Below are 18594 nucleotides of genomic sequence, written 5' to 3'. Positions count from 1 at the left end.
ATGTTCAACAAGGCACCTCGTGGCAAAGAACTCTTTGAAGATTTGAGAATTAGAATTGTTGCTCTCCACAAAGATGGCCTAGGCTATAAGAGGTTCAGTAACACCCTGAAACTGAGTTACAGTACTGTGGCCAGGGTCATACAGAGGTTTTCCAAGATGGGTTCCATTTGGAATAGGTCTCGCAAAGGTCGATTAACGAATTTGAGTACTCGTTCTGTGGGTCAGGTGCAGAACCTGGCTTCAAAAAACAGATGCATGAGTTCTGCCAGCATTGCTTTATAGGTTGCAGAAGTAGAAGGTATGCTCGTCAGTGCTCAGACCATACGCTGCACACTGTAACAAGCTGGTTTGCATTGGTGTCATCCGAGAAGGAAGCCCCTTCTGAAGCTGGCTTACAAGAAAGACTGCAAACAGTTTACTGAAGACAACCTGTCCAAGAGCATGAATTACTGGAAGCATGTCCTATGGTCTGATGACACTAAGATAAAGTTGTTTGGCTCAGATGGTGTCCAGCATGTGTGGTCATGCCCTGGTGAGGAGTATCAAGAAAATTGTGTCTATCCTACAGTCAAGCATGGTGGTGGTAGCATCATGGTCTGGGGCTGCATAAGTACTGCTGATACTGGGAAGCTACGGTTCTTTGAGGAAAAAACATGGATTCCATTATGTACTGTACATTTCTGAAGCAGAACATGATGCCTTCCCTTCAGAAACTGGGCCGAACGGCAGTTTCCCAACATGATAATGACCCCAAACATACCAGCAAGATGACAATTGTCTGTGATCTGACCTGAACCCTACTGAGCACCTGTGGGGCATCCTCAAGCAGAAGGTTGAGAAGCACCATGTGTCTAACATCCAGCTCCATGATGACATGTCAGAGGATTTGAAGAGGATCCCAGCAACAACCTGTGCAGCTCTGGTGAAATCCATGCCCAACATGATTAAGGCAGTGCTGGATAACAATGGTTTGACACAAAATATTGACACTTTGGACACAGTTTTGACAAGTTCACTTAGGGTGTACTCACTTTTGTTGCCAGCTGTTTTGACAATAATGGCTGTATGTTGAGTTATTTTTAGGGGACAGTAAATATACGCTGCTGCAGAACCTGATTTTACCAAGTGCGACATGTTCCTGGATCAACATCTTTGTTGACCCTGGAACAACATTGAGATTAACCAATCAGATTTGAAAAAACAGTTTATAGTTTTTGTGAAGTTATATGTTGACCCAGGAACACATCTAACTCAGCAATATCAGGACGTGCATACACTGCTATACAAGCTGCACACTGACTACTCTAAAATATATCCAAGTTTCATTTCTTTATTATTGTCCCTTGAGAAGATTCTAAAATGATTGCAGAAATGTGACGGGTGTACTTACTTTTGTGAGATACTATATATATATATATTTATATATGTATATATATATATATATATATATACACATATACATATACATATAACAGTTGTGCTGCTTAATATTTTTTGTAATATTTATTATTTTTTCAATAAAAGGTTAAATAGAACAGCATTTATTTACATTTTTATTCTTTCATTTTTTGAAAGAAATGAATACTTTTAATCACCAAGGATGTGTTAAATTAATTAATAGTGATAGCATAGATTTACATTGTTAGAAAAGATTTATATTTTGAATAAATGCTGTTCATTTTAACTTGTTATTTATCAAAGAATCCTGAAACAAAGAATCACAAGTTCCAAAAAACATTTGGCAGCACAACTGTTTCCAACATTGATAATTTTGATAATAAATCAGCATATTAGAATCAACACTTAAGACTGGAGTAACAGCTGAAAAATTCAGCTTTGCATCACATGAATAAATTATATTTAGTATATTAAAATAAAAAACATTATTTTATATTGTAATAACATTTTGCAGTATTACTGTTTTTTCTGTATTTTTGATCAAATAAATGCAGCCTTGATGAGCTTTTTTTTAGTAATTTTTAATTTTTATGAGCTGTATTTGCACAATTTAGAAGTTTGGGGCTGGTAAGAAGTTGTTTTTGTTTGTTTGATCATAAATACAGTTAAAAAACTTTAAAATGTAATTTATTTATGTGTTGCAGTGCTGAATTTTCAGTAGTCATTTTATTTTCAGTGTTTATATAAAATAGAAATCTTTTGTAATATTATATTAATATTATATGTCTTTACTGTCACTATTGAGAAATTCAGAGCATCCTTGCTAAATAAACTTTTTTTTTTTTTTTTAATAACCCCAAAGTTTTAAACGGTAGTAGTTTATATATACACTGCCATTCAAAAGTTTGGGATCAGTAAGATATTACATTTTTTTAAACAAGTATTTTCTGCTCATCAAAGCTGCAATTATTTGATTTAAAATGAATGAAATTGATTAAAATTAATGAAATTTGATTAAAATAAATGAAACTTTGATGAACATAAGAGACATTTTTAAAAAACTTTAAAAATCTTATCGATCACAAACTTTTGAATGGCAGTGTACACTATGCGTTCTTTCTGAACTTTTCCACACACCCCTTTGTCCCAGACCCCAGTGAATCTCTAAAATATTCAGGGTTTTTAACGACCAAGCTGTTAGATTAAGTCTAATGACACTCATATTGAAAATCGAGTTTGAAATCTTTTTAGTTAGGTTATCTATTTAATGCAAAATCTCTTGTCAATTCTTGTAATTGTCGCTTCAGGAAGTAGTTACATTAAGTGGGAATGTCAGCACAGCTCCATGTTTCTTAGCCGCGCAATGCTTCAATTGCATCCTTAAGTGAGTGCTGCACCTCAACAGGAGGGAGAGAACATTCAGCCCTAAAATCATCAGCAATGAATAGACGTTTCTATGGAAACCGTCAAAGGTCTTCAGCACAGTCCATAGTGTTTCTACCTACCGTGTAGCGAAATAAGGGTTAACTTCACCTCCTTCGGGATGTGCGCTCCTTTAATTAAATCTCTACAGCACGAGAGGGGAATCCGTGAACCGTAAAAGATTCTCAAAATTATGATCTTGGCTCATAGTTTCACATCCTTATGAGTATCTGGCTCTATCAATCATTCGCTGACGTGAACCGAGTAACACTGATTAACAGAAATGAAACGTAATTCCAAACTTGTATGAGTTTCTTTCTCCTGTTGAACACAAAAAGAGAAATTCTGATGCATTTTTTCATGCAATAATCAAGTAGCTGACAGTAATGGTATCTGAATCTGAATATGGAAAATAGTGTATAATAACAATAAAATAATGACAATGAAAATTGTGCTCAGTTACAAGATACGTATATGTAGAAGAAATCTATTTCCAGCAAAGGTTAACTTAGTAAGCACGTCAGGGAAACTGCAGTTTTCTCAGAAGTAATTTAATGTACAAGGGACTAATTAATTGAGACGTGATGTAAAGCGCTTGAAATACATCGCTAATTTGAAATAGTTTTCGCAGAGCACTTCACAACAGGCTAATTGACGTCTTTTAGATGAGTTTGAACTCTGTCGAGTGCACAGGATATGAAATATTTCCACTGAAAGTTCACCCACACTTCAACATCTTACAGTGAACTCTCAAACTTGCATTGAGTAGTTTGCATCCTCAACCTCCAACTTCTTTTTTTCCCTCTTCATTTTCTTTCTTTTTTCTTTTGTGGGTCATAGTTTACAGTGAGAATCAAAAATGGATAATTGTGACCCTGGACCACAAATCCAGTTGTAAGTAGCATGGGTATATTAGTAGCAATAGCCAACAACACATTGTATGGGTCAAAATTATTGAGTTTTCTTTTATGCCAAAAATCATTAGGATATTAAGTAAAAATCATGTCCCATGGAAGACATTTTGTAAATTTCATACTGTAAATATATTAAAATTTAATTTTTGATTAATAATATGCATTGCTAAGAACTTCATTTGGACAAATTTGAAGGCGATTTTCTTAATATTTTGATTTTTTTGCACCCTCATTTTCCAGATTTTCACATAATTATGTCTTTTCCAAATATTGTCCTATCCTAACAAGCCATGCATGAATGGGAAGCTTATTTATTCTGCTTTCAGATTATGTATAAACCTCAATTTCCAAAAATTGACCCTAAAATTGAATAGTTTTGTGGTCCAGGGTCACAAATGTGCTTAATTGACCCTTTCTCAGGGAGTTAGATTGACAGGTGATCTGACCAATCACAACGCAGAATCTGCCATTTTAGTCTGACAAACTAACCAGACCTTAGAATAGCGATATTATCATTGGTGGACTTTAACTTGAAATATAGCTGCAAGCATCGATTACTGGGGTTCGAGCGCTTTAAGGCTTTCAAGCACATATGAAAAAAGACATTACATATTATTTAACATGTCTGTAACCACCTAAATCAGTGATTTAAAAAAAAAAAAAAAAAACCTTTTTAGAAAATCAAGGTCATTTTTTCATCGCAATATGACGTTTTTAACTTTTATGACTGTTATAGCGCCAGCTGTGGTCCGATCCCCTTAAAACTTTGCATGCTTGTTTAGAATCACCTGTCGCACGTTTAGCAGGTTTTGTGAAGTTTTGAGTTTTTCTTTAGGCTTTATAGCCTTTTGCGTATATTTGGACAGGCCCCTTTTGTTAACAACCCCATTATAGCTTGCCAAAGAGTAAATTTCAACATTTTTTTTGATAATTATTGACCTAGAGAGTCCAGAGAATTGCACTACAGTGTTTTTCTTTCAGACTGGGCGAAAACCTAGGACTAGTTTGCAAAAGTAAGTTTTTCTTAATCATTTAACAAATAGTTTGATTGACAGCAGTGGTTCTAGAGACAAAGTTGTTCGGAATGAGGAGATCTATTAGATGAAATAAATGTCATGCGTATGTGTGAAAAAAGTGCAGTATACATTCGTTTATGCCTTTGAAATATGCGATATTGCCCCCCAGTGGCAAATTTCTCACAGACCTTTGGGGCCGTGAGTCGAACAGGCCCATCGAGCTTCATTCCTATCAACCTCCGTTAACCTTGTCTAATAGGTGCTTAAATTTTATCTGCCTGCGGCTGCCATGTTTTTTGAGATATGCAAATGTCCTTATAGACACTTGTGGCACTTTGAACCAAGACCGTGCATACCTATTTTTATGTTGAGATGACAAACCGTTGGGTAGTTATGGCCATTTTTATGTTTTCTTCCCCCCTCTTTTAGTGCCTCCAAGTGGCCAAACTCCACAACTTTTTTCACATGACCTCAGTTTCAGGTTTTACATATGCGTTGTGAGTTTGGTGAAGATATCTCTTTCCATTCAAAAGTTTATAGCTATTTTAGTAACCCTGCACTTTTCGAATTTTTGGTGCCCCTTTGCTACAGAGGGTGGAAAGTTCAGCTTTTTTTTGATAATTATTGATATTTGCTTTCCAGAGAATCTTCCTGTCACAATCAGTGTTTGTGGTAATGCATTACAAGTAACACGAGTTACGTAATTAGATTACTTTTTTCAAGTAACTAGTAAAGTAACGCATTACTTTTTAATTTACAAGAAAATATCTGAGTTACTTAAGTAATGCCAGTTGCTGTGTTTTTCCATTTATTAACTGACAGCTCTCCTGTCCCCATGTTGAGAGAAATCAGAAGTACAGAGGCATTGTGTGAACATGATACTGTAGTTTTAGACTAAACGTGATCATGCATTTACTCATCTCACTTGCATTTCACAAAAATTAATTAAAACAGTAAAACGCAAACTCAGAGTATGATGCAAACCTGCAATAATTCTATGTTAAATAACACAAATATCCTTTATGTATTTAATCCTATTTTTTTAACCAATGTCTTTGCCACTGACTTTTGATAATCCGGTTCAAGAAAAATTACTTTAGACAAACATTTGTGCTTCATTGTTTTTTTGTTTTTTTTTATTGCTGAAGAGTGTTGAACTTTCTTCTCCTGCGTTTTACTATACAGACGTGAATTTACTTTTCCTTTAGCCTGAGGTTTATTCATTTCCCTTTTTGGTGTAAAAGGACTTTTACATTTGCTAAAAATAGAACTTTTTATATCAAAAACAAACACTCAAGCCCTGTCCAGATTTGAAAAGTAACGCAATAGTAATGTAACACATTACTTTCCATAGAAAGTAACTAAGTAACGTAATTAGTTACTTTTTCAGGAAGTAACGCAATATTGTAATATATAGTATTGGGGGTAAAGCATTACAAATAACACGAGTTACATAATAATATTAATTTTTTGAAGTAACTAGTAAAGTAACGCATTACTTTTGAATTTCTAAGAAAATATCTGAGTTGTTTTTTTCCCCATTTATTGATTGACCAGTCTCCTGTCGGGAAATTGGGAGTAAACATGATGTTACTGTATACTAGACTAAATGTGAACATGCATTAATTCATCTCATTCACAAAAACAGATTCAGTATTCCTCAAAATGAATAAAAACAGTGAAATGCAAACTCAGAATATGACGCAACCATGCAATAATTAGATATGTTAAATAAAACAAATATCTTTTATGTATTTAATCCCATTTTATTAACCAGTGTCTTTGCTGCTGACCTTCGATGATGCAATTCAGCCATACTAATAGGCAAAAATTTCTTTAGATAAACTAACATTTGTGCTTCATTTTTTTTTTATAGCTGAAGAGTGATCTCCTGCATAAATGTACTTTTCTTTCAGCCTGATGTGAATTAATTTCACTTTTGGTGTAAAAGGGCTTTTACATTAGAATTGTTTTATATTAAAAACACAGAAACAAGCCCTGCCCAGATTTAAAAAGTAACGCAAAAGTAATGTAACGTAATTAGTTACCTTTTCAGGGAGTATTAATGCAATACTTTTAAAAGTAACTTTCCCCAACACTGGTCACGACATATTAAAGAGCCACAAAACGGTACTTACTTGAATTTTGAATTCCCCATCCCCAAAAAATGAAAATTTTTGAAAGCTGAGACTTTGTTTCATATACGTAAAGTAACCTGCTCTGTCTTGTCTGTTGGCACGTTGTCAGTTTCCTCTTTACTCCGTGATGTATTTTTCACTGCGTGAGAACGTATTGAGTGAGAACACTATGACTTGTCGGATATTATGTAGTAACAGTAATGAAGGGGGGCGGGTGTTTGCAAAGAGTCATTTGCATGAGAATAATGAAAAATTATATGCAAACAATCTCTTATTTTTCCTAAAAATGTAACAGCGTTTTGTTCCTTTTCATTTTGTAGTTCTAATGTGGCATGTTTTTGTGAGGTTGACCAGCTTTTTCCATTATCGCCTTCGGTAATGGCTGTTTCTCTGGCTGATGTGTGGTGTGTAGGTGGACATAATTCGGAAGAGGCTCCATAAAGACATCCTCCACAACCCCGTGGTCATGCTCAACTTCTGCCCAGATCTCCGTTCGACGACCTCTGACCTGCGGAGCATCCAAGGGGAATTCATCTTTCTCATTGACCGCAGTGGAAGCATGAGTGGGGTCAACATCAATCGAGTCAAGGTAGGATACTTGTGTTTCTGCGTTAAACTAATTCTGCCTCTCAGTCCCAATGCTCATTAACTTTTGATGACATCCTAATTTATTCAGCAGTTTAAAACCCCAAAGTGCTTCAGTCGTGTTAATAACCATTAATGGAAACGAGTTTTTATATAGACACAGCAGTGCTTATTTAACGAAGAGATGGATCGCCCATGTGTGTTCAACAGTTTCAGTCTGATTGGATGGTTTTTATGCAATTTATGCTGGAGAGTTCTCACAAACAACTGCTGAAAATGTACTTATCCTCAGGCAGTTCAAGATGTAGATGAGTTTGTTTCCTCATCAGAAAAGATTTGGAGAAATGTAGCCAATGGATCCTCTGCAGTGAATGGGTGCCGCCAGAATGAGAGTCCAAACAGCTGATAAAAACATCGCAATAATCCACAAGTAATCCACACCACTCCAGTCCATCAGTTAACGTCTTGTGAAGTGAAATGCTGTGTGTTTATAAAAAACAAACCCGCCACGCTTCCAGCTGAAATACAAAGAGTCCTCTGTTCATAATATTGTTTTCTCCATTGAAAAAATCATCTTGTCTGAATCAGGAGAGAAATATGCACAGATCACAAAGCACTGTTTACAAGCAAAAACAGACCAAAACAGTTCTAAACAAATGTGTTGGTGGATTTTGATTGGAGAGGACAACAGCGGATTTAATTTTTTCACTCATGGAAGTGTTATTATGGAGCTAGAAGCGTCAGTTTAAAGTTAAAACGCCTTAATGATGATTTTGTTTCTTACAAACACACAGCTTATTACTTTACAAGATGTTAATTGATGGGCTGGAGTGGTGTGTATTACTTGTATTACTAGCTTTTGAACTCTCATTCTGACGGCACCCATTCACCGCAGATACTCAGTGGCTGCATATATATTTAATAATCACAATAGTTTAATGATTTTGCTGGAAATTGAGCAAAATTTCAGTCATTTTAATCACTTTTTTGTCCCCGAGTAGCAAAATACTGTTAGAGTAATGTGAATCAGTTGAATGTGTTTCATTGAATAGGTTGAAAACTAATTTGTTTGTGTCATCATTTTTTTTGGTATGACAAGAGTGAGAAACATGCTTTGATTTTTAACCTTGGCAACTGCATAAGCTGTTTTAGTGTAAATATGTACACTACTAATCAAAAAGTCTGGGGTCAGTTACATTTTTTAAAGAAGAAATTAATACTTTTATACGAAAAGTACAATAAATTGCTCAAAAGTGACAGTAAAGACATTTATAATGTCAAAAGATTCATGTTTTAAATAAATACTGTTCTTTTGAACATTACATTCATCAAAAAATCTTGAGAAAACAATGTTTCACAGTTTTCAAAAAAATATTAAGCATCAGAAGTGTTTTCAACATTGATTATAATAATAAATGTTTCTTGCGCAGGAAATCAGCATATTAGAATGATTTTTGAAGGATCAAGTGACAATGAAAACTTAAGTAATGATGCTGGAAATTCAGCTTTGCATCACAGTAATAAATTACATTTTAAAATATATTTGAATAGAAAACACTTATTTTAAATTGTAATAATTTTCACAATGTTAGAATTTTTACTGTTTTTACCTAAATAAATGCAACCTTGGTGAGCATAAGAGACTTCTTTCAAAAAAACTGAAAAATCTTATCAACCCCAAACTTTTAAATGATAGTGTACATGTTGATATGTATTTATATATATATATATATTTATATGTATTTTTTTTTCCAAAAACCTTAAAGGGGTCATCGGATGCAAAGTTCACTTTTACATGTTGTTTGAACATTAATGTGTGTTGGCAGTGTGTGTACACATCTACCCTATAATGATAAAAATCCATGCAGCTGTTTTTAATTAATCTGTAAAAATAATATCCCCTTTTTCAAATCGAGCCATTCTCAGATGCCTGTCGGTGTAACGTCACGCCGACAGAGGCCACTCCCACGATAGTTGATTGACACGAGCATCTTACCTCAGACCCGCCCTACACCAGCTGTAACAGTCCGACCTCCATTGTTTCGATGTTGGATCAGTGATGTAAGTTAGACAACAATATCTCTGATTGAGCGATTGAGGTGTTGTGTTGCTGGATGTAATAATGAACATAGTTGGTCGTCATTTACTCCTGACATCTGAGGCGTTGAAGATGCAGTAGATTACATTTGTTCGGGAAGGGAATGCACCTCCTGATCTACATAAATGCATCTATATTCACACAAATCATTTGTGATCGAGCTTCACCTACAGCAGAAGTGAGTATAAGGTTTTTTTTATGAATCTCTGCAATAGACTTATAGACTTTTCATTTAGATCCTAAAGAATCATATAAACTTGTGGAAAATGGGCATCCGATGACCTCTTTAAATAAATACATAGTTTTTCTTTTTTTTTTTTTTTTTAAATAGTTTTGCTACATTTCTTCGCTGAACATTTTATGGCTCTGTAGTTCTGAATCAATTCAGAGCTTTTGAGCAGCCTGTTGAAGGGGTTTTGTAATGAAATAACCAGCTTGTTGCATTGAATAGCTCAAGCAGCTACGATAATTGAACTTGGTAAGTCTCCATGCTGAGATTGGAGATTTTGTGCGCCGTGTGAATGAGCGTGTGTGCGCGTGTTCCCTGTTGACGGGGCTCTGCAGCGTGACGCACGAGCTAGCGATGACTCACTGCGGATTTGATTGAGGATGTTCCCCTTCTGACCACAGATGCCAAAATGCTCTAATGTAAAGGCTCAGGTCACTCTAGCGGTAATATCCTTTCCAGAATATCCTTGACCCTGAAGAACACTTGCTCCATGCTGAAATGTCATATATCCAACATGATCCCTCCTCGGCTGGAGGAGGACAACAGAAGATGTATTTCATAACACCGAAAGGAATCGTTGACCCAGAAATTAACATTTTACTCACCCTCATGTGACTTCATTTGTTCGGTCTAAGAATTGTGCTGGTCATTTCTGCTATGCATTTACCCCAAAACTGACTCAACCTCAGGCCATCCAAGATGTGGATAAGTTTGTTTCTTATCCGAACAGATTTGGAGAAAATGAGCGTCAGTCGCTCACCAGTAGATCCTCTGTAGTGAATGGCTGCCGTCAGAATGAGAGTCCAAACAGCTGATAAAAACATCACAGTAATCCACAAGTAATCCACACCATTCCAGTCCATCAATTTGTAGTAAACAAGTCCATCATTAAGACATTTTAACTTTAAACCATCACTTCTGGCTAAAATATGAGTCCATAATAACACTTTCTCCAATAAGTTAATAAACTTTCAGCAAATTTTCATTGTGAAATGTTTCTTTAAATCAGTCAGTCAGATCTGTTTTGTGAACTGATTAATTGACAATATTCGACTCAAAAGATATAACTCTCATGCAAACTGTAAAATATTATAATTACAGTTCTTTTGAGCATTTTTGAAGCTTGAAAGCCACTATTCTTTTAGATTTTCTTATTTTGTCTACAGAAAAAGGATTTTTGATATTCATTTTTGGTTGCACTATCCCTTTAAGAACTAAGCCGCTTTTTTCACTGTGTATCAAGTTCTGTTTGAATTTGTGAGGAAGTGTTTGGTGAAGGTTTGTTTTATTATTAGATATTTTTAACAGTAACAGACCTCATCATTACAAAAACTGTGAAAATGCTAGAACTCTTCTGCTAATAATCTCATTCATATTTACAAACTTAATTATAACCTCTTGCTAATTAGCAGCTCTACCTGCTGTCAATCTGTCGAGAGGCCGCATTATAAATTACATCTCTAATTTAGATGAGACAAAATAGATGTCTGACAGGTATAATTGTGGTGTTGAGTGAGCGCTGCTACACTGTTGTCTAATGGCTCCAAGTCTGCCAACAAAGATTGTTGGTTTATTCCAAGCAAGAGTGACACAGCTGAAATGCCATTAGCGATCGACCACCAGTTTAAACATTTGGGGGAACAGGTCACCCTGGGTCTATGATGTAATTAGGTTAATGAGAGTTGCTTTAGAAAATAAGCAGTGTTAAATGCCAAATGTCTATATTCTCTGTTAATGACGGTAATGTATTATTCAAATACCACGAGCAAGTCAAATACAATGGAAGATATAAACCCTTATTAATAATGAATCTTTTTATTAGCAATGTTGAAAACCTTTTTTGCTGCTTAATATTTTAGTGGAAAATGTGTGTGTGTGTGTGTGTGTGTGTGTGTTGAGGTGAAAAGTTTACAGAATCTACAAAATGTTAATTATTTTACCAAAATAAGAGGGACCATACAAAATGCATGTTACTTTTTATTTAGTACTTGCATGAATTAGATATCTCACATAAAAGTCCACAAGAAAAAATATTAGTTGAATTTATAAAAATGACCCCGTTCAAAAGTTTGCATACACTTGATTCTTAATACTGTGTTGTTACCTGAGTCATCCACAGCCGTTTTTTTTTTTTGTTTAGTGAGTTGTGTATGAGTCCCTTGTTTGTCCTGAACAGTTAAACGACCCGCTGTTCTTCAGAAAAATCTTTCAGGTCCCACAAATTGTTCTTTGATTTTTCAGCATTTTTGTGTATTTGAACCCTTTCCAACAATGACTGTATGATTTTGAGATTCATCTTTTCACTCTGAGGACAACTGAGGGACTCATATGCAACAATTACAGAAGATTCAAATGCTCACTGATGCTCCAGAAGGAAACACAATGCAAAGGGTGACTTTTGGAATTTGAAGATCAGGGTAAATTTAACTTATTTTGTCTTCTGGGAAACATGTAAATATCTTCTTTAGCTTCTGAAGGGCAGTACTAAATATATGATATTTAGGCAAAATAAGAAAAAATGTACACATCTTCCTTCTGTTCAAAAGTTTTCACCCCCGGCTCTTAATGCATTGTGTTTTCTTCTGAAGCATCAGTGCACATTTTAACCTTCTGTAATAGTTGCATATGAGTCCCTCAGTTGTCCTCAGAGTGAAAAGATGGATCTCAAAATCAAATAGTCATTGTTGGAAAGGGTTCAAATACACAAAAATGCTGAAAAACCAAAGAATTTGTGGGACCTGAAGGATTTTTTTGAAGAACAGTGAGCAGGTTAACTGTTCAGGACAAACAAGGGACCAAGAAGAAGTATCACTAAACAAAAAACACAGATGTGGGTCATTCAGGTAACAACACAGTATTAAGAATCAAGTATATGTAAACTTTTGAACGTGGCATTTTTATGAATTTATATATGTAAACATCTTTTGTGTGAAATATCTTGTTCAGGTCAGTGCTAAATAAAAAATGACATGCATTTTGGTAAAATAATTAACATTTTGCAGATTCTGCAAGGAGTATGTAAACTTTTGACCTCATCTGTATATAATGCAGAATCATTCACTTTGACCTCTTCCTTTTGTGTCCATTCACAGGATGCAATGGTTGTGATTCTGAAAAGTCTCTTCCCAGCATGCTTGTTCAACATAGTGGGCTTCGGATCCAAGTTCAAAACGCTGTTTGCCACCAGTCAGAGCTACGATGAGGTGAGTCACCCGTAGCGATGCGCAGTCAGCGTCCACACTCAATGCCCTCATTAGATCAGCAGTTACTGTCCAGAGGATCAATGTTTGTTTTTTTGCCAGGATCAAGTGGAATAGGTCTAGGTTTATATAATGAACTTCTAGTACAGTTTCATACTGATTTCATAATTTATAAAAACACTGCTTAATCAGTGCATTGCAAAATATATATTTTCTTTCTCAGAATTTTTTGTTGTTTTCCATTACAAATATGTAAATATATCAAGGTATATTTACATGAAGACACTTTAAGTCTTATTTGCTGAAAAATTTAGCAAGTGACTATATGCTTAAAACAAGAAAAAAATCTGCCAGTGGGATAAGAAAAATAAACTTAATAAACATGTTTATTTTCATTCGTCTACCAGTAGATGTTTTTTCTTGTTTTAAGTGTAAGATCACTCAACTCAACAGTTAATTTTTTCAGAAGACTTATGTGATTTTTGCTTTTGAAGTAAATTATCTTCATTATCAAAGTAGCAATGCAATAAATACAAAAGCATACTACAAAAACAAAGTAGAAACAGATGCAACACTAAAGCATGCTGCAAAAAAGCAAAAGTAACAATGCGTTAACTTTGCAAGCTACAAACAAGCTACAAAACACAAAGGTAGCAATGCATACACAAGCTACAGGACACAGAAGTAGAATTGCCTCAGTTTATAAAAGCAAACTACAAAACACAAAAGTAGCATTGCTTAAATATTACAAAGCATTTTACAAAACAAAATAGCAATTCAACCAAAAGCATTTAAGCAACAAAGCATGCTACAAAAAAAAGTTCATATCCCGTACGAGCCCCCAATTAAAGTTATTTGCACTAGAAAATACAAAAATAGTGAGGTAGAAAATAATTTGCAGGGTTTGTTTTTTTTCTTTTAAGCATAAATCTAATGAAATTATTTCTTTTAAATATATATAGATAGATAGATAGACAGATAGAGAGAGAGAGAGAGAGAGGGAGAGGGAGAGTGTCTGAAAATAATACATTGCCTTAGACGTTTTTGCTTCTCAGGTAAATATATCATGTTTTAAAGGAGTCCACTTCCAGAACAACAATTCATAAAATAATTTACTCACTCCCTTGTCATCCAAGATGTTCATGTCTTTCTGTCTTTAGTCGTAAAGAAATTATGTTTTTTGAGGAAAACATTTCTGAGCCTGTGTTACACAAGCTTTTGTGGTTAAAAAATATACAAATTTTTATTTTCTGAAAAAAAAAAAAATGACAGATAATTTTGCTAGATAAGACCCTTCTTCCTTGGCTGGGATCGTTTAGAGCCCTTTAAAGCTGCATTTAAACTACATTTTGGAAGTTCAAAATCCGGGCACCAATGAAGTCCATTATATGTAGAAAAATCCTGAAATGTTTTCCTCAAAAACCATAATTTATTCACGACTGAAGACAAAAAGACATGAACATCTTGGATGACAAGGGGGTGAGTAAATTGTTCTGGAAGTGGAGTTCTCCTTTAAATATTTTTAGATATACTGGATCTGGCAAAACACAAAACAAGATAAACAAGATTGCAGAAGTGTCACTAACAAACCTTATTTGTTTCACAGGAGAGCTTGGCATTGGCTTGTGAGCATGTGAAGAAGATCCGTGCTGACATGGGCGGCACAAACATATTGGCTCCTCTCAACTGGATCCTACGGCAGCCCATGCAGAGAGGACATCCTCGCCTGCTCTTCCTCCTGACTGATGGAGCGGTCAGTAACACGGGGAAGGTTATTGAGTTGCTCCGCAGCCACGCCAGGTTCACCAGGTCAGTGTTTGTACATTTGCTAGCTTTTATCCATATTACATTGCATTTATGGCATACATTTTAACAGTTTATGCATTCCCTGGGGATCAGTCCTATGACCTTGCCATTGCTTGTGCTGTGCTCTATTGCGGGGGTGCCCAAACCCCAATTAGAGATGCCTGAAGCTAATCAAGCTCTTACTAGGCATACTAGAAACTTCCTGGCAGGTGTGTTGAGGCAAGTTGGAACTAAACTCTGCAGGACACCGGCCCTCCAGGACTAAATTTGGGCACCGCTGCTTTACTGTATAATGTACCGTTGCATTGTAAGAATTTCTAGAGTCTAGCAAACAAGATCGCACTGTGTAAAAGGATGTGCTAATGTATGAATCTGAACATTTAGTAGATTTCCAGCACATTTGGAATTGGAAAGTATTCATCAACCCATGATGAAAAACACACTGAATTATGCAACAAGGTCATGAAGCACTCACTAATGAGTTTGGAAGCCAGCTGGCAGGCTATCTATTAAAAAATAATTTTGAAAACCTTTTACATTTAAAGAAACAGTGCAACCAAAAGGTAATATTCTTAAATGTGGCAAATCAAGCCACAGCACAGCAGGCTTTTCCATATTTACTAGAACTGTAAATACTTGTTTTATTATAAACTGTGTTCTTTTATATATATATATATATATATATATATATATACTACCGTTCAAAAGTTTGGGGTCAGTACATTTTTATTGTTTCTTTTTTTTTTTTTTTTTTTTTTTTTTTAAGAAATTAATACTTTTATTCACCAAGGATGTATTAAGTTAATAATTAAAAGTTTATTAAAAGTTAATAATAAATAATTTACATTTGTTATAAAATATTTATATTTTGAATAAACACTGTACTTTTTAAACTTGTTATTCATGAAAGAATCCTGAAAAAAAAAATTACAGGTTCCAAAAAATATTTGGCAGCACAATGATCATTCTAATAATAAATCTGCATATTAGAATGATTTCTGAAGGATCATGTGACACTTAAGACTGGAGTAACAGCTGATAAAAATTCAGCTTTTCATCACAGGAATAAATTCTATTTTAAAGTATGTTAAAATAAAAAACATTATTTTATATTGTAAAAACATTTTGCAGTATTACTGTTTTTTTGGGGGTTTTTTTAATCAAATAAATGCAGCCTTGATGAGCAGACTACTTTAAAGACTATTACAAGTCCTACTGACCCCAAACTTTTGAACGGTAGTATATATATATATATATATATATATATTGTCAGACAAATATTGTCCTATCATCAAATTATACATCATATGGTGCCTTTTTAGCTTCTGATCACAATATGTTTTGGTTTATATGGAAAAGAGCAGCTTGGACAGTCTTAAAAATATCCTGTTTTATTTTCCACACATGAAAGCCATAAGGTTTTGGAATGATTTGCTGATTAAATGACTGATAATTCAAATCTTTAATTTTTGGGTGATCTAATCCTTTAATATCATCGGTTCAAGGATACGGAGCTGCAGAACTATTCAGGTAATAAGATCATAATCAGATCAGCACAGCCGCTAGAAACAGTAAATTGATGTCTCTGCGTCTAATCCTTTTAGATCCGCACTAGCCATAACGCGGCTGGGATTCACAGCCTTTGTTTCCGCACTCTGCTGCTTCCAAGAGGCTTCCATCTTCCGCCTCCAGTCATTTTATCACCTGCCGAGACGTTCACCTCAGAGAAGCACTTCTTTTCTTTGCCGTCCTCCTGTAGAACAGATGCTACAATAGCTTTCTTTCAAATGAATGGAGGAACCCGTGGGTTTTAACAGCCGTTCCTGCAGTACAATAGACACGTGATGGCTGGGAAGTGAAGCTGTGGTGTAATTTACTGGCTTAAACAGCACTTGCCCTGCACAGACGATCAAGAATAATCACAAACGTGTCTTGCTGCACTCCGTTTCTCTGCTTCGAGGACACGACTCGGCTTTCTTTGCTTGTTAGGGAAGAATGTTTCTTAGAAAACTGATCTGATTGCCCATCTACGGTTTAGTAAATGGACAGATGTGTTCCCTGTTCTCTCATATCTCGCACACAGCGAGCCGCAGATGTTCTTGCCTACGCTGAAGGTCACTTATCTTCGATTACTACTGTTTGCCTTCGGATACTGTGTATTGGAGCTTGTATGGTTTGCTAGCTTAAATCTAGAGATTTCAAATATCACTTCATATAACAGCTTTGTTCCAAAACCAAGTGAGCTGCCTACATACAGCATTTTAAGGCGCAGACATTTTACTGATGTTGTGCATATTGTAGAACAGAATAACATGAAAAATTGAGCTTGCATAGCTAGAAGCATTTTTTTTCTGGTTTAAGTTAACTTTTTGGCCAAATTGTAAGGAAATCCCAGAATGCAAGATCTCTGAAAACATTCATCTTCAAAAGAAAATGAATGTATTATTTTATTTATATTAATTTGTTTTATTTTTATTTATTTTTATATACTCAGTGTATTACTCAGGACTTACATGATATATTTTTTATAATCCATAAAACATTATATATAATTATGGAAAACGATAGAATTTTTATTTAAATTTTTTTTTATAATATTTATTTTTACAATTTTCTTTACCATTTTTACTTTTTGAGTCTAAAACTGGATATTTTAAAAGGATAGAAACATTTTTACTATTTTTACTTATTCTAATATTATATAATATTAGATATTATAGATATTATACACTATCTTATAGATAGATAGATAGATAGATTTTTATCATTTTTACTATTTTTATTTATTTACTTTTATTTTAAGTGTAAAAATAGATCTTTTAAAAATGAAATGAAAAATATGCATAATGCATGTATATAGTTAATTATGGGAAAGGATAGATACTATTTTTTACAATTTTTAAAATCATTTACTATTTTTATACTTTTTTTATTTTTTTTTTTTTTTTTACGAATTTCTTTCCCATTTTTACTTTGTGTAAAAATTAATATTTTAAAAATGAAATGAAAACGCTAACATAGTATTATATTTGTAGGCATGTATATAGCTACTTATGGAAATGGATATAATTTTTTTTACTATTTTTATTATTTCTACTATTATAAATATTAGATATTATAAATTAATATTTTAAAAATTAAATAAAAAATGCAATATTTATAGAATGTTATAAAAGTTACAGTCTATCTAGAGCGTTCCTAATCAGTCAATTTCAGTTCGGATGCTTCCTTAGAAGGCAGCTGCCTATGTAGGCGGCACACAGCAAGCCTGCTTGAAAGGTTGTGAGACAGAGAGTTGTACAATCTGTGTTAGTTGTGGAAGAAGATTTGATGCTTATTATTCAAATAAAAACAATATGAATAAGTTCCACCCTGGCTTTCTGACAGCAAGCTTGCCGATCCCAGAATTAATAAAGCAATAATGTTCAGAGAATTAAAGTCGTATTGTCTGGCAGAGCGTCACCCAGCAGAGATGCTGTTTCTTCATAATGTGCTGCTCTTCTGATGTTTTCATAGACTCACTGCACCTGCCGTGTCTCTGTGTGTGTGTTTGCATCATGGCAGGTGTTACACGTTCGGTATAGGCCAGGGTGCGTGCAGGAGACTGGTTTTAGGACTGCCCGCCGTTTCCAGAGGCACAGCTGAGTTCCTGGCAGAAGGAGAACGGCTGCAGCCCAAGGTCCTCATTTCCCCTGACATGTTTATCTTCCAGCGCAACAGCCTGCTATTTTGAATGTCACTGCAGAGCAATTACAGCAGCCACATAAACTGTGGAGTGTCCGAATGTA

The 18594-nt window shown here is 34.7% G+C and overlaps 1 protein-coding gene across 1 annotated transcript in view; it reads left to right on the top strand.

Annotated features, from left to right (window-relative positions):
- vwa5b1 (von Willebrand factor A domain containing 5B1) overlaps positions 1 to 18594 on the top strand; it is a 60348-nt gene that overhangs the window by 16995 nt on the left and 24759 nt on the right. The window contains exons 8-11 of the mRNA XM_051097491.1: positions 7301 to 7477; positions 12893 to 13003; positions 14607 to 14809; positions 18371 to 18485. Coding sequence (XP_050953448.1) covers positions 7301 to 7477; positions 12893 to 13003; positions 14607 to 14809; positions 18371 to 18485 — 606 coding nt within the window. The remainder of the gene's footprint in view (positions 1 to 7300; positions 7478 to 12892; positions 13004 to 14606; positions 14810 to 18370; positions 18486 to 18594) is intronic.

This window comes from Labeo rohita, chromosome 23 (assembly GCF_022985175.1).
Source record: "Labeo rohita strain BAU-BD-2019 chromosome 23, IGBB_LRoh.1.0, whole genome shotgun sequence".
Taxonomy (NCBI): Eukaryota; Metazoa; Chordata; class Actinopteri; order Cypriniformes; family Cyprinidae; genus Labeo; species Labeo rohita.
This window is presented reverse-complemented; position numbering and strand designations above follow the sequence as displayed.